The 15,258-nt window shown below is 56.8% G+C and overlaps 1 protein-coding gene across 8 annotated transcripts in view; it reads right to left on the reverse strand.

Moving 5' to 3' along the window:
* The window catches only part of Kiaa1671 (KIAA1671 ortholog), a 148,932-nt gene that overhangs the window by 15,324 nt on the left and 118,350 nt on the right, over positions 1-15,258 (reverse strand). For all 8 annotated transcript variants that reach the window (XM_076560282.1, XM_076560285.1, XM_076560283.1 and 5 more), the window contains one exon: positions 811-929. In XM_076560282.1, coding sequence (XP_076416397.1) covers positions 811-929 — 119 coding nt within the window. The remainder of the gene's footprint in view (positions 1-810; positions 930-15,258) is intronic.

The following is a 15,258-nucleotide window of genomic DNA, read 5'->3' on the forward strand; positions in this document are numbered from 1 at the left end:
CATAGAGAACCTCGGGTTTTGACACGCCTGAGAAAACTGTCACCACAAGGGACCCAGACCATCACCTGCACTGCTGGTCCGCCATCTGCCTCCTGCTCACGAGGGTCTGTCCCTGTGTGTCAGCCTGTCACAGTGTGGGTGTCTGTATGTCTGTCCTTGTGGGTCTCTGTCCCTGTGTGTCTGCCTGTCCCTGCATGCTCCTGGCTGTGTCCAGGCTACTTGCCTGCCATCAACAGTTTGTACTTTATTTCCATCTTCTTGTGGCTTTCTAATGCCCTTTATTAGAACAATGGCTTCCTCCTGCTAAATTTTTTTTTAAATGCAGAAATTTCTGAGTCAGCCACATAGATTCTGTACTGAAGAGTTTTATGTCAACTTGACACAAGCTAGAGTCATCTAAAAGGAAGGGGTCTCAATTGAGGAAATGCCTCCATAAGATCGGGCTGTAAGACGTTTTCTTAATCAGTGATTGATGGGGGAGGGCCCAGCCCATGGTGAGTGGTGCCATCCCTGGGCTGGTAGCCCTGGGTTCTATAAGAAAGCAGGCTGAGCAAGCCATGGGAACAAATCATTAAGCAGCACCTCTCCATGGCCTCTGCATCAGCTCCAGCCTTCAGGTTCCTGCCCTGCTTGAGTTCCTGTCCTGACTTCCTTTGGTGATGTGGAAGTGGAAGCTGAATTAACCCTTTCCCCCCCAAGCTGCTTCAGGTCACGGTGGTTCACCACAGCCACAGAAACCCCCAACCAAAGCAGACTCGGCCCCAACCACGCCGCCTGGTGCCTGGCAGCTCCCCCCAGGTGTGGTCCTACCTGCCTCCATTCTGGCCCTGGTCTGCCCAGGTCCCATACTGGCTGTCGGCTTCGTGCACGAGGGTGTCGGTGTCCTTGGCCTCGGGGGCTCGCCTGGAGAAGCATTGCTTCAGCTGGTTCTGGAAGGAGAGGAGGAGGGATTCAGGCACGATCACAGGGCGCCACAGCACCCAGCTGCCCACTGCCACGTCAGGGCTCCCCACGTCAGGGCAAAGGAGGCCAGCGCCCTGGTCTGCCGAGACAGGACAGGAAGCGGCCCTTTCCGGGTTCAGATGGGCGTCCTGGCGTGGACTGGGTCTTGGTTCCAGTGTGGAATGTCCCCCACGGTGCCTCTGTGTGAATGCTCCGTCCCGATTCGGGAGGCTGTGACATCGCTGGGACATAAGGCCTCACCAGCAGCAGTGTGGGCGCTGGAGACAGGCCTGAAGTGGATTTGTCCTGCTTCCCGCCCGGGCTCTCTGCTTCCAGATCCTCCGTGAGATGAACAAACCTCCACCCCCGCAGACCACGCAGCCCCGTGGCCTTCCCTCCCCAGTGGGCTCTGTGCTCTGCAATGGTGATCAGAGAAAACCTCTCTCCGTGAGCCCCCAGTAACAAATGCACAGCCAGGCGCAGGGTCCCGCCGGGCGTCACCGGGCCTGTCCAGTGTCCCCGTCCAACAACACAGCGCAGACCACCTCTTCCCTCCTCAAAGCTCTAGAAAAGCCAGGCAGGCCTGGTCCCACTTTCCAGGCGTACCAGACCGCATGCCAGCACGGTCCAGCCCAGCACCCACCCGAGCCGTCGCCGCGGTGACCCTGAGCCCACAGCAAGTCACCGCTGACATGAGGCCCCGTCCGATCCTACTTTACAGCTGAGAAAGTAGCACCCTGGCCCGGTGGGGTGACGTGCAGGCTGGGTGCGAGGGGACAAGTCACCACAGGGCTGGCGACCAGCCTAGGCTGGTGCCTGACATCAGGGGTGGCTCATGAGTCACCATGACACCTGTGATCCCGACTCCCCCACTCAGCGGGGTGGTACATGAAAGGCCTTGTCTGGTACCATCGCCATGGAAACCGGCCACGGAGGCCCTGGAGCTCTCTCAAGAGTAACCGAGAGTGGCCTTGGGGGAGCTACTCCCTCACAGTGATTCAGGCAGCCTCTCAACCTGGCCTTTCATGATGCTCCCCAGATATCATCATTCGAGGAGGACTAGGGAGGCGGGGGAGGGAGGAGGGGAGAGAGGGACAGAGAAGATCGCCCTGGCAGGGCTTTATCTCAGCCGAGCAACAGAACCCACAGGCCTGGGCCACCTCTGCTGCAAAGGAGTTATAATGGGAGCTTGGGGTAAGGGGGCTCAGTGGTCGAGCATCTGTCAAGAACTCACACACACACACACACACACACACACACACACACACACACACACACCACCGTGAACATTTTTACATAATCCATCCCCCAGACGAAACACCCTGGCTGACTCCAGTCTGGGACTTTCTGTGCCTCAGTTTCTCCACATGCTCCTTGTGGCCAGAGAGCACCCCACCGTGTGGAACGCGGTGCTGGAGACATAATCAGTCCCAAGGACGGGCGACTTCTAAGCAGCCGGTGGCTCTCACGCTCACAGCCAGCCACAGGGGGTGTGTGCATCCTCTGCCGGTCAGATCACCTCAGTGAGCACTTCCCCGGGCACTGCGGAGCACAGTGTGGCCTGAAACAGGCTGATGGCAGCTGATGGCGGATGAGGGGCCACTGTTGGGTCTGGGTGGTAGGCAGCCCCAGCGGGGGGGCATGTTTGTGTTTTTACACCCAAGCTCTTGGGACACGTTCCAGGGCCTGGCACGCTTGAATTCTCTCTGGGACTCAGGAGTGGCCATGGCACCACCCTGAGCAGATGCCACAGATTGGGGCCTTCCCTAACTCCATCCCACCTCAATGCCAAGGCCTTCTGGCAGTTCTCATGGCTGCAAGGCCCTAGTCAGCCACTTTCCCAGAGGACTTGCGATGCTTAAATTTCTAGAAAAATCTTACAACTCAAAGTTTGCTTGAAGGCAAGACCTTCCGCTGACTGAGCTTTGCCTCAGCTCTGCCCCAGTTCACTAAACTGGGCAAGCAGACAGACAAGCAAGCAAAAGCCTCTGCAGCAGCCGCCTCCCGGGCGTCGCTGGGGCCAGAGCACGTCTCTGTCATGTTCTTCGGGTGCACAGTTTGTGGCCAACAGCATCCTTTCTGACGTAGACAGTGGGGACCTTCCCTGCCAAGAGCCCTCTTTCGAGACACGAACACCTGCGTGGCAACTTCCTGTGACGGCATGGGTGGACAGTCGCTGTGGCCCTTTGCACAGGTCTGACTTAGCTGCCGAGGCCTCTGGTGACGAGAGAAAATGTCCTTCCAGCAGAAGGTCAAAGAGACAGAAGGGGCCTGAGGGCAGGGCAGGAGGCAGAGGGACAGCTGTGTCCTGCAGGCCACCTCTCCTGGCACCTGAAGCCCCTCCCTCCCTGCAGGGGTCACAGAGGCTAACCCAGCCACCCCTCCCCTCCCTACAGCAGCGCAGATCTTAAGCCCGCTTGTCCAGAGTCTCTGGCGCCTTCCTTTTGAAGCCTCCGGGTTTACAGTGACTGAATGCTGAGCCCTGCTTCCCTGGCCTCTGGATGAGAAAAGGGGTCCTTCACTCTCTCCTCTCCCATCTCCCTCCCCCTCAGAGAGCTGTGAGTCCTCCACCTCCCCTGTGAGTCCTCCACCTCCCTGTGAGTCCTCCACCTCCCCTGTGAGTCCTCCACCTCCCCTGTGAGGCCTCCACCTCCCCTGTGAGGCCTCCACCTCCCCTGTGAGTCCTCCACCTCCCCTGTGAGTCCTCCATCTCCCCTGTGAGTCCTCCACCTCCCCTGTGAGTCCTCCACCTCCCCTGTGAGTCCTCCACCTCTCCTGTGAGTCCTCCACCTCCCCTGTGAGGCCTCCACCTCCCCTGTGAGGCCTCCACCTCCCCTGTGAGGCCTCCACCTCCCCTGTGAGTCCTCCACCTCCCCTGTGAGTCCTCCATCTCCCCTGTGAGTCCTCCACCTCCCCTGTGAGTCCTCCACCTCCCCTGTGAGTCCTCCACCTCCCCGTGAGTCCTCCACCTCCCCGTGAGTCCTCCACCTCCCCGTGAGTCCTCCACCTCCCCGTGAGTCCTCCACCTCCCCGTGAGTCCTCCACCTCCCCGTGAGTCCTCCACCTCCCCTGTGAGTCCTCCACCTCCCTGTGAGTCCTCCACCTCCCCTGTGAGTCCTCCACCTCCCCGTGAGTCCTCCACCTCTCCTGCACTATTATTTCCTCTTTTAAACCCCGTAGAATGAATCCTTTCTTAAATGCTTTTATGCTAGAGACAAAGAGCCTGCATGTTCCCTGGTGACATGTCTGTCCCTGTGTTCCCTGGTGACATGTCTGTCCCTGTGTGCCCTGGTGACATGTCTGTCTGTCCCTGTGTTCCCTGGTGACATGTCTGTCTGTCCCTGTGTTCCCTGATGACATGTCTGTCTGTCCCTGTGTTCCCCGGTGACATGTCTGTCCCTGTGTCCCCTGGTGACATGTCTGAAAACACATAGCAAACTTGGTGGGGTTGATTCACGCCTGTCCTCCCCACACTTAGGGGACTAAAGCAGGAGGATTGCCATGAGTTCAGGGCTAGTCTGGGTTACAAAGCGAGTCCTAGGCTAGCCTAGAATTAGCTTCATTGCAAGAGCCTGTCTCGAAAACTTCAAAACAATAGTAGGCACTAAAAGCACACCCGAGCAGAGGTAAGGAGGGCAGGAGAGCTGGGCCTAGGGCAGACGGAGCCATCAACACCCCAATCCCTGCCACAGTTCTGCCGGTTCCAAATAAGGGGAACCAAATCCCAGACACCAGACCCAGGAGGCTCCTCGGAAGCTGTTCACCTGCACTTCACCTGCAGAGGAGACTGAGGCACAGGAACTGAGAAGAATGTAGCTCTTGGTTTCCAAGACGGGTGAGAGGCAGGGCCTGGAAGGCAGGGGCTACGTCCGTGGGATCCAAAGCTCTCTCCAGACCCCCAACCAACACCCACTTGCTCCACTTTTCCCACAATGCTCCAGGAGTTTCTGATAAGGACACCACACGCCTCAAAACACTCAGGAATCTGGGGTTTGAAAGCCCATTGGCTCGGCCCAGCTACTCCCCAGGCCCCAGGCCCAGAGTGGGCAGGAGCTCCTCCCAAGGCTTGTGCTGGAGAGACCATGCTAGCACATACCTCTAAGGTTTGTGCCCAAACAAGTCAGAACATACGTCTCCCGGTTTAAAACCTGCAGGTTTTAGCTGAATCAGCAGGGTTAGTCCCCGAAGTTCATCTCAGGGAGATGAGCAAACATACTCCCCAGGTTCCAGAACACAGCCGCTCCCAGCAGGATTGGCCATCACCGCCAAACAGGAACAACAGCCTGAGCTGTGAAGGGGGGGCGGGGGGACCATGAAATACGGAGGCCAGGCCCTGAGATGAAGACGACGCTCATACTGAACATCTGCCATCACAGAAAGATGTGTCTTGAACATCAGCTAACATAAAAACAATTAAAAAGGGTCCCAACAACAGTGTGCCAGGAAAGTGGTTTTGTCTAAACGAAAAAGTACGCATGAGTGTAAGCGAAGAAAACATCTAGAAGGTTCCATGGCAGGTCGGCCCCCGGTGCGCTAAGAGTGAGACACTCCTCACTGACTGTGACTTTGCTCAGCACGCACGCTTGGCCTTCCACCTTCTGGATGAATCCCGAGACGAAACCGAATAAATCAGGTTCTACTCCTTCATGCTGCCCTGATATGTGAATCGTGAACTAAGGATAAGCCAGAAGGGCCTTTTCACTTGGTGACCCACCCCAGGGTTATCAAGCTTCTATAAAGAAACAGATGGCACCGTTTGGGGTCTCTGGGCTAACGGCTCCTCGGCCATCATTGAGAGGGCAGTGAAGGCTTGGGTGGCATTCAATGTCGACTGTCAACGAGACATGGTCTAGAATCTGAGCATGTCCGTGGGGGCGTTAACTTGGGTGGGAGACCCACCCTACGTGAGGGAAGCCACCCTACGTGAGGGCAGCACCATCCCACAGGCCGGGGTCTCAGACTGAATAAAAAGGAGGTGAGCTGAGTGCCAGCATCCATCCACCTCTCCCTACTTCCAGACTGTGGGTGCCATTGACCTCACCCCCCAGCTGCCATCCACGCCTTCCTACCATGATGGACTCCAGCTGTGAGCCTCAGGATGCTTTTGTTGGGCGTCTTGTGCCAGCAACAGAGTACTACCTAATGCACCTGGAGAGTAAACAAACACCCCTAATGTGTGCCATAAAACTTGATTATGAGCAGGAGGCTGGCAAGACCGCGTGCCCTCAGGCGGGGTTTTGTTGACTCCGGATCTGCAGCCCAAGGCCTTGGGAAAATGCCAGGCCTCTAGTAGTTGTTGGTTACATACACTGGGGATACATGTCTCTGCAAATGCATATATATATACATGTAGTAAAGTGAGTAGGAATGAGTTCCCAACCCAGGGAAGTTGATACTGTGGGGGAGGAACGGGGAGAACACCATGCCTGCGTGTATTTTGGAGTGTCTGACACATCTCCTCAGAAAGAGCCCTGAGTCAAGCGGCCACAGCTGACAGTGCAGTTCCAAAGAATCCGAGAAGCCTGCCCCTCACCCCCAGCCACTCTACACCCCAGCTGGGTGGGGAGCCGTGCAGTCATGGACCCCCCTGGCATGGGGACACCTGCTCTGTCTCAGTACTCCGAAGCCCACTGCCGCTCCCATGCTCAGGCCGGACCTGGGGCACCAAGGCTGTACTCATTACTCATCCCAATGAGCCTGTGGTGTGTGGTGATGTATTGTGAACCCCAATAAAATTTGCCAGGATATCAGAGAGACAAAGGAACAAGCCACTGCCACCTCTTACCTCTAGGACTCCTCAGCCTGAAAAGCCTCGCGTTCCTGTCTCTTCACACCTTATAAATCTTTCTCCACCATAATTTCTGGGATTAAAGGTGTGTGTGCTTCCCAAGCAAAGGCATGAGATCTCAAGTGCTGGGATTAAAGGCGTGTGCCACCACTGCCTGGCTCTGTTTCTCTCCTAGACTCCATCAATCTCCCACAGTCCAGGGTGGCTTTGAACTCACAGAGATCCAGACAGATCTCTGCCTCCTGAGTGCTAGGATTAAAGGTGTGTGTGCCACCAATGCCTGGCCTCTATGTTTAATCTAGTGGCTTGTTCTGTTCTCTGACCTTCAGGTAAATTTTGTTAGGGTACACAAGATATCACCACAGTGGTGCAAGACCCTGTGTGGACCATTTCACAGGGGAGGAGACTGAGGTCCAGAGCAGGGTTTCCATGAATGACTAGAAATCATAGAATCACCTGAATGACTAGAAAGCCATAGGGCTGGGTCGTGACCCTGGACTTGGTGGATGCCCAGGAGTGCTCACATTCCTGAGTTCTCTGGCTTCTGAGGCGCAGCTGGACCCCATTAACTACTTTTCAGCTAGACTGAGAGCCAAGCCGGGCGAGAGTACTTAGCGACGAGCACTCAGGAAACATGCAGGCGGAAGAGAGGATGGGAGGAGACAGACACACAGAGGACAAGCCCCAACCAGGCAGACGGACACCGAGACACACCCAGGACAGAGCCACGTGTGTCTGCGCCTCAGAACCAGGGGGGCCGGATGGGCCCATCCCGGCCACAGCTCGGTGGTTCTGCCCTCACACCTGTGTGCACTCGGCTCCCATCCTGAATGACCCCCAGCCAGACACTGCCCTTCTCTGTGCCCCGTTTCATCTCCTGGTGAGTCAGGGGTGTGAGGCTGATGGTCTCAGCGACCCTCCGAGGCTTCAGAGGAGGAGATGACGCCCATCTCTGGGGGCTTGAACCAAATCCAGTTTCACAAACACTCGATAGATCAGCTAATAGGGCCTGGCCATGAGCAGCCCAAACCTCGACCTTTGGCACTGCAGACATGAAATGGACTTGTCCCGGCAGCCCCACGTGCAGGGGTGGAGCAAGCTAACCATTTTAAGCAAGACCCTGTGACCCAGCAGCCCTGGGCAAAGCCAGCTCTGCCGGCTGCCAGCTGCAACGACCCTCTGCAACCTCAGTTTCCGCATCTGGAAAATGGGATGTGGGGTGCTTAGGGTGCTGGGGGAGTCTATTAAACATCTGACCAGAGTCTGCACATACTCGGCATGGGGACAGTGCTGAGCAGAGGCCAGTACAGGACGTAGTGCCCACGTCTGCGGACCAGCTGCCCAGGCATCTTACCGAACACTGTGACAGCATGCCAACAGACTCACCATTCAGTCAAGACCCACAGGTCCCTTAGTGTCCCCAACACTGCCAGGCTACCCCGCTGTGAGGGCAGCAGGGGAAGGAACCTTGTCCTAAAACGATCTGGGCTTCGGCTCTGCACAGCAGGAGAACCATCGCCACAGCCCATGGGCTATGGCAAGATGGCTCCGGCAGAGACACCTTGTCTCTGTGTCCCTGGGACAAGCTTTTCCCAAAGTGACAGGGTCGTGCATGCCAGGCAGCGGGTCTGCGGGGGGGGGGGGGGGGGGGGGGGGGGGGGGGGCTTGGTTTCGGAGACGAATGTGCAAACCTGGCTTTCGGGAAGGCTGTAAAGGGGGGTGACAGCTGTGGCGGCAGGCGGGGGTCCCGCGGGACCCTGAGAACCCACGGGGCCTCCGCGCTGCATCAGATAAGAGGACAAGAGCCCTCCCGGCTTACGCTGGGGCTGCATCCTGCGCAGCGCGGCTTAAGAAAATATCTGAAGTGGAAAATACCATGGACACACCTCGGTCACTGCAGGTCCCAGCCTAGCCTGGCCCCGGCTGGCGAGGGAAAGCCCAGGGGAGCCCACGGGCAGCGGGACGGAGAGGGAGCCATGGCCTCCTGTTCTGCCTCCTTGTGCATTCTATGACACGTGCAGGTGATTAGGGAGCTAAGCTTAGGGGGGAAATAATTACACAAAGGCCTGAGACTACACTGTCTCCTCCCCCCCAGTGCCTCCTCTCCCCCCTCCCCAGTGCCTCCTCATCCCCACCCCAGGGATTCTTAAAACAGCCCAAGTGGGCCAAACTTGACTTCCTTTTTCAAGCATCACATGTCAACTCTCTCCCGATTTATTTCGGGCAAGGGACTACGAGTCAGGCGACAGAGTGGCAGCCGGCGCGCAAGTGTGAGCCCACCCGAAAGAAAGCGGCAGGCTGGGTGTGTCGCCACAGCCTCAGGACCAGCCCCCAGCCCTCCAAAGTGAGAGGGGCACCTCTCCTGGGTGTGACGCGGCCGGCCGCTCAGCCATACTCGCGGGATGCTCACATTGTAAGGTCACCATGCGCTCCGTCTCCAGTGTTCCTAATTCACCAAAGTGATCCACACAAACATAGATGCCTGGCACACACGCAGGCACAGATGTGTGCACCCCCACACACACACGCGCACACGCACATGCACACACACACACACACACACACAGAGCGTGTGGGGGTGCACAACCGGCTTTTAGGCTGGGACCCAGTCGCCTGCTGATGACGTAATAAAGGCGCCAGACGAGACCCCCAGCTGTGAATATACAGAATCCTTACGCACACAGCCCACACAGTACACACCCATACAAACATATATCCAAATGAAGACGCATGCACAAGCACAGACTACAAACTGTGTGCACACGTGTGTACGCACACACAAGAACTCTCAAGTACCCTCAAACATCCAACTCACACGCACTGACAGAGGCGGGCACACAGCATGCAGGAGTGCATCCACGTGAACAGTCACACAGTAAACATGCCCCAGAGACAATCACAGCACAACCATCTTCAACGGCAGAAAACACTGCCCAGTGGCTATCCCATAAGTGGGCCTGGTTCACAGACAGCAGCCCACCATGGCGTGGGACCGAAACCATGTGGCCATCGGAAATGGAGGAAGGGCCAGCGAAGCGGATCAGCAGGTCGGGGTATTCGCCACCAAGCCTGATGATCTGAGTTCAACTTCCGGTACCCACACGGCAGAAAAAAAACCCCATGCTCTGGCCTTCCCATTCGCACCACAGCACAAACACAGATACAAAACTGAAAAGAGAAACCGGTCTGGGAAGAGGACAGTGCCGGGCAGAGTCAGTAGAGGAGAGTCCACAGCGCAAGGGCAGAACGGGGGTCCGGGAGCCCCTGGCCCCCAGAGCCACACTGGTTGGCTTTCCTGGGCCTCACGAAAGGGAGGCCACGCACAGACATTCACAGCAACAGGACAAGGGGCTTGGAGCAGGGTGTGTGACGCGGCCTTGAAGAGGGTCAGCTCTGGGCAAGTGTGTGACGGGGGTGGGAGGGCTAGGGTGGGGGTCTGGGGGGGGCAGAGCAAGGATGGCCCGGACACTGGACGCTCTGCCTCTGAGACCGCTGTAGGGCTGAGGGGAAGTGGGCTGCTGGTCGCAGGCCTGTGCAGAGCGTCCAGGAGGCGGGCTGAGCTTAGCACAAGACCCCTCTCCGGGGGCTCCCTGTCCCGGGGGGTGGGGGGGAGGGCAACAAACTTCCTGCTGATGGACAGGAGCCTTGAGCCACGGGAAACCAGCCGCTGGGCCAGCTTCCTCCTGCTTCCACTCGGGCTGTGTTCACAGACCTTCTAGAACCCCACAGCTGGATCCTCCCAGCTCCACCCGGCCAGCGGCTACGGGAAACACCCAGCGGACACCCTCAGGCCTGTTTTCCATGGAGCTCAGCGAGCTTGTCAGGGCTGCTGGGTCAGGACAGTTCAGCGGCCCTCAGCAGGCCTTGGCCACAGGACACAGGGATGAGTCTCCCTACTACCTGTCAGCATGTGCACATGTGTGTGTCTGCACATGTATGCAACGTGTGCACATGTAAGTCCATGTGTACACGTGTATGTTTAAATGTGCACATGTACACAGGCATCTGTACATACAGGAGCCTGTGCGCATGTGTACGTGTCTCCATGTGTGCACGACTGAGTGTGCAAATGTATGTATGCATGCATGTATATGTGTGCACTGTGTCTCTCTGTGCATGTCTGCATGTGTGTGCATATGGGTATCTGTGTGTGCTCATGTGTGCCCTCACTGAGGTTCAGCTGACGCTGCAGGCTTTTAGTTACCTCACCAGCCCTGGCCGTGGCCTCAAGTCCCCTCAAAACTATACATGCTCTTTGCACATGTCTGTCACTGCACTGTCTTGAGTCACATAAGTCACTGCCTGTGCAGCTGTGAAGACAGATGACCAGTGGTGTTCACTGCAGTGTTATAGATGACTACTGGTGTTCACTGCAGTGTTACAGATGACCAGTGGTGTCCACTGCAGTGTTATAGATGACCAGTGGTGTCCACTGCAGTGTTATAGATGACCTGTGGTGTTCACTGCAGTGTTATAGATGACCACTGGTGTTCACTGCAGTGTTACAGATGACCTGTGGTGTCCACTGCAGTGTTATAGATGACCTGTGGTGTCCACTGCAGTGTTGTAGATGACCATTGGTGTTCACTGCCGTGTGACAGGTGACCTGTGGTGTTCACTGAAGTGTAATAGATGACCTGTGGTGTTCACTGCAGTGTTACAGGTGACCACTGGTGTTCACTGCAGTGTTACAGGTGACCACTGGTGTTCACTGCAGTGTTACAGATGACCACTGGTGTTCACTGCAGTGTGACAGATGACCTGTGGTGTTCACTGCAGTATTTCAGATGACCACTGGTGTTCACTGCAGTGTGACAGATGACCTGTGGTGTCCACTGCAGTGTTATAGATGACCACTAGTGTTCACTGCAGTGTTAATAATGACCACTGGTGTTCACTGCAGTGTGACAGATGACCTGTGGTGTTCACTGCAGTGTTATAGATGACCTGTGGTGTTCACTGCAGTGTTACAGATGACCACTGGTGTTCACTGCAGTGTTACAGATGACCACTGGTGTCCACTGCAGTGTTACAGATGACCACTGGTGTCCACTGCAGTGTTATAGATGACCTGTGGTGTTCACTGCAGTGTCATTTGTTAGACAGAAAAGCTGAGAAGAGCCTAAGTGTCCAAAAGTCCGCAGGTCTGGCTGAACAAAGAGCCGTAACACCCACAAGTGGGTCCCATGCAGCCGACAAACAAGGCCTGTGCTCACAGGCCTGAGGACAGGACCAGCCACAGCGGAGGGTCGGGATCCAGCCCCAGAGCACCCGTGCCGAGTAGCCGCTGACCTGGCTGTCTGTAAGGACGGCACATCATCCCTTCCAAGTGTGAAACCCAGGCCTGGCCAGGGCAGAATCCAGAGCTGGAGACGGCAGAGCAAGTGAGGAGTGTGGGTGGGTGGACGGCCCCGGGGCGAGAGTGTGGGTGGGTGGAGGGCCCGGGGGCGAGAGTGTGGGTGGGTGGACGGCCCCGGGGCGAGAGTGTGGGTGGGTGGACGGCCCCGGGGTGAGGGGCGCTCGGCAGAGCCCAACCTCGGGATTCTGCACACAACTGGCAACTACCCCTCAAGCTCCACAGAGGGGAGGAAGGGGGTTTCCAGGGTCTGACTTTGGGGGCAACAGGATGAAGTGCAGAGGGGAAAGAGAGAGAGAAGCTGGGAATTCAGGGACAAGAAGAACGGGCAGCGCCTCTCTGCTCTCCGGGAACTCCAGGAGTCAGGAGGTAAAGGATGCGGCCTGTGAGAGCCTCGAAGGCTAGCATGGACGCACAGGCTCTGGGGCCCGAGAGGCGGGGTTTCCTTGGGGTCTGGCAGACCCAGACCTTGGTTCGAGCTCCCTGGATCTAGAAGCTGCGTGACCTTGGGCCGGTCACTTCTCAGAACCTCAACTGTCCAGGGTCCAGGCTGGCAGTGTGGAGGCTGCTGGGTCATGGGGAGCGTGGAGCAATATGACAGGCACACGGGGAATGCTCAGAGGTGACGGCGATCTTCAGTTCAGTGGGTCAGAGGAATCGCCTCTCAAGCCTAACAGGCTGGATGACGGATGGATTGGCTAAGAGCTTACAGGAACTGGGCTGCTAGGGGATTCCTGGTAGGGATGGCAGGAGGCGGGGCCGCTGTGAAGTGGGCGGGGCTTATAGGAACCATAAGGCAGCAGAGACAGCAGCAGCTTCCAGAAAACAACCCTCCCCCGACCAGCAGCCAGCTTGTGCGATCTCACGAGGGAGGGCAGAGCAGGCTGCACCCCAGGTGACAGGGCCCGCCCAGACTCCCACGACAAAGCGCTTCAAGACACCGCGCTCCCACTCACAGGCAGCTGGAGGTCCCGGGCTGACAGCCACTCCGTGCCAGCTGGCCCCAGGACTCACGCAGGCGGCTCCTCCCTGGAGCCATCCAGGTGAGAAGCCACGCCACACGGGTTCCCGGATGCCCTCCCCACCTCTACACGAAGGGCCCAGGAGCAGGAGCTGTGACCCCGCACTCTATCCTCCCTCCCAGCCGCTCCAAACCATGGTCCCTTCACATGCTCGCACACTAACCACTTCCAAGCCGGAGCATGGTGCCTACTCTATGCAGATAAACGCGGAAGCTAAGCGATGCATGCAAGACAAAAAAAATGATCCAGGGGACTCTCAGTGGGCGGAAGGCCAGGGTCACTCAGCTCCTGGGATCTCAAACAGTCCCCACAGTACTCGGTTCTCATTTTTAAACACCGACTGGTCGCCCACTGTCCCACAGAAGACCCTTTCTTGCTGGCCCGTCTCATCAATGTGATGCTTGAGGGTAAAAAAATAAAAATAAATAAATAAATAAATAAATCAAATTTGAGCGGGCTGCAGAGATGGTTAAGAGTACTGACAGCTCTTACAGAGGACCCGGGTTCAATTCCCAGCACCCACATGGCAGCTCACAACTGTCTGTAACTCCGAGATCTGACACCCTCACACAGACATACATGTAGGCAAACACCAATGCAAATACATTAAAAATAAATGAATTCGTTTTTTAAAAAATCAAATTTGAAGCTTCAAAATGCCTGCTCCAGACAGGGGTGGGGACACATTGCCCACACCTCATTCCTAGAACTCAAATCCCAGGGGTGGTGAGCACTGAGACACCGGGTCAGGAGCGTGAGAATCCAACCATGGCGGCCTCCACACCACCCCGAGGGCTCCCGGGCGGCACAGGTAGCCATCTCAGCCTTGGGAAGGCTGAGGCTCAAATCATCCTTATAAAGAAGCCAGGGCTCTGTCTGTGGTGAGGCTTTGCCAAAAAATCATGGTTGGGAGTGGTGCTCAGAGCTTGCCTAGCAGGCAGGAGGCCCTGGGTTCCAACTCACACGCACGCATGCAATCATGTGAGCATGCATACATACACACACACACACAATCATGCAAGCATGCATACACACACACACACACACACACACACACGCACGCACGCAATCATGCATACACACACACATGCACACAATCATGCAAGCATGCATACACACACACACACACACAATCATGCAAGCATGCATACACACACACACAGGCACGCACGCACACACACATGCAAGCATGCATACACACACACACGTACGCATGCATGCACGCACGCACGCACGCACGCACGCACGCACAGGGGCAGGGGGTGGGGATGATTTGAGCAGCTTGTGGCCTTGCAGTAGCAGTTCAGGGACCCCAGCTCCAGGCCCTGCTCCCCACTGGCCATGAAGCCCTTGGCTTCACCTCTCTGAACCTAAACATAGTGGCAGTTACTAAAATTGTTATGTATCATCATCATCATCATCATCATCATGATCATCATCCCAAATTGCCCACATAAGACATTCCAGTCAGTGGGACATGGCCACCTGAGCCAGGTCTCAAATGTGCCACTAGGTTCTGCATCCAGGAGCAGAACACAAGCCTCCACTGGGGGGGGGGGGGCAGTACTGCTCTCCAGCCTGGGTACCCAGGACCTTGTTTTAGGCGTGGGGATGTGGCTAGCAGGTTATGGGGCTCCCGATGTTTCCAGGGAGCACTGGGAGCTGCCTTCTGCCTCCCTCTTTCCTGGGGAGGCACACGCTGGGGTCACTGGGGTCCCCCTTTCCCCACCACAAACGTCCCTGGGTGCTGAGGCCATCATGGGTCCTGGGTGAGTCATGGCCGCTGTCCCACCCGGGGAAGGCCTGGCCCACAGGAATAGATGTGGTCTAATCTATGCCCCTGCTTGTCCCCACCCTGGGCCTCCAGCGCAGGGCTGGTTCTGCAGAGCTGTTTTTAACTCCCCCGCCCAGAGACGAGCTGGTGGCATTTTCAAGTCTTCCTCCGGCTCCCTATTTATAGAATGTAGCAGGCAGTAGGGCACTGCTTCCATTGATAATTAGAGAATCCACGTGGGGCCCCAGCCTCAGGGGGCCTGTGGCTGTCCGGTGGCTCCGGGGACCCAGGATCCCTAAAGGGAAGGACTCAACCCAGCCGCTCCCGTACAAGAAATGTCAAAGCTGGGGAGGGGGTGAGGCAGACGCCAGAAAAG

The sequence above is a fragment of the Peromyscus maniculatus genome, chromosome 23, assembly GCF_049852395.1.
Source record: "Peromyscus maniculatus bairdii isolate BWxNUB_F1_BW_parent chromosome 23, HU_Pman_BW_mat_3.1, whole genome shotgun sequence".
In the NCBI taxonomy this organism is placed as follows: domain Eukaryota; kingdom Metazoa; phylum Chordata; class Mammalia; order Rodentia; family Cricetidae; genus Peromyscus; species Peromyscus maniculatus.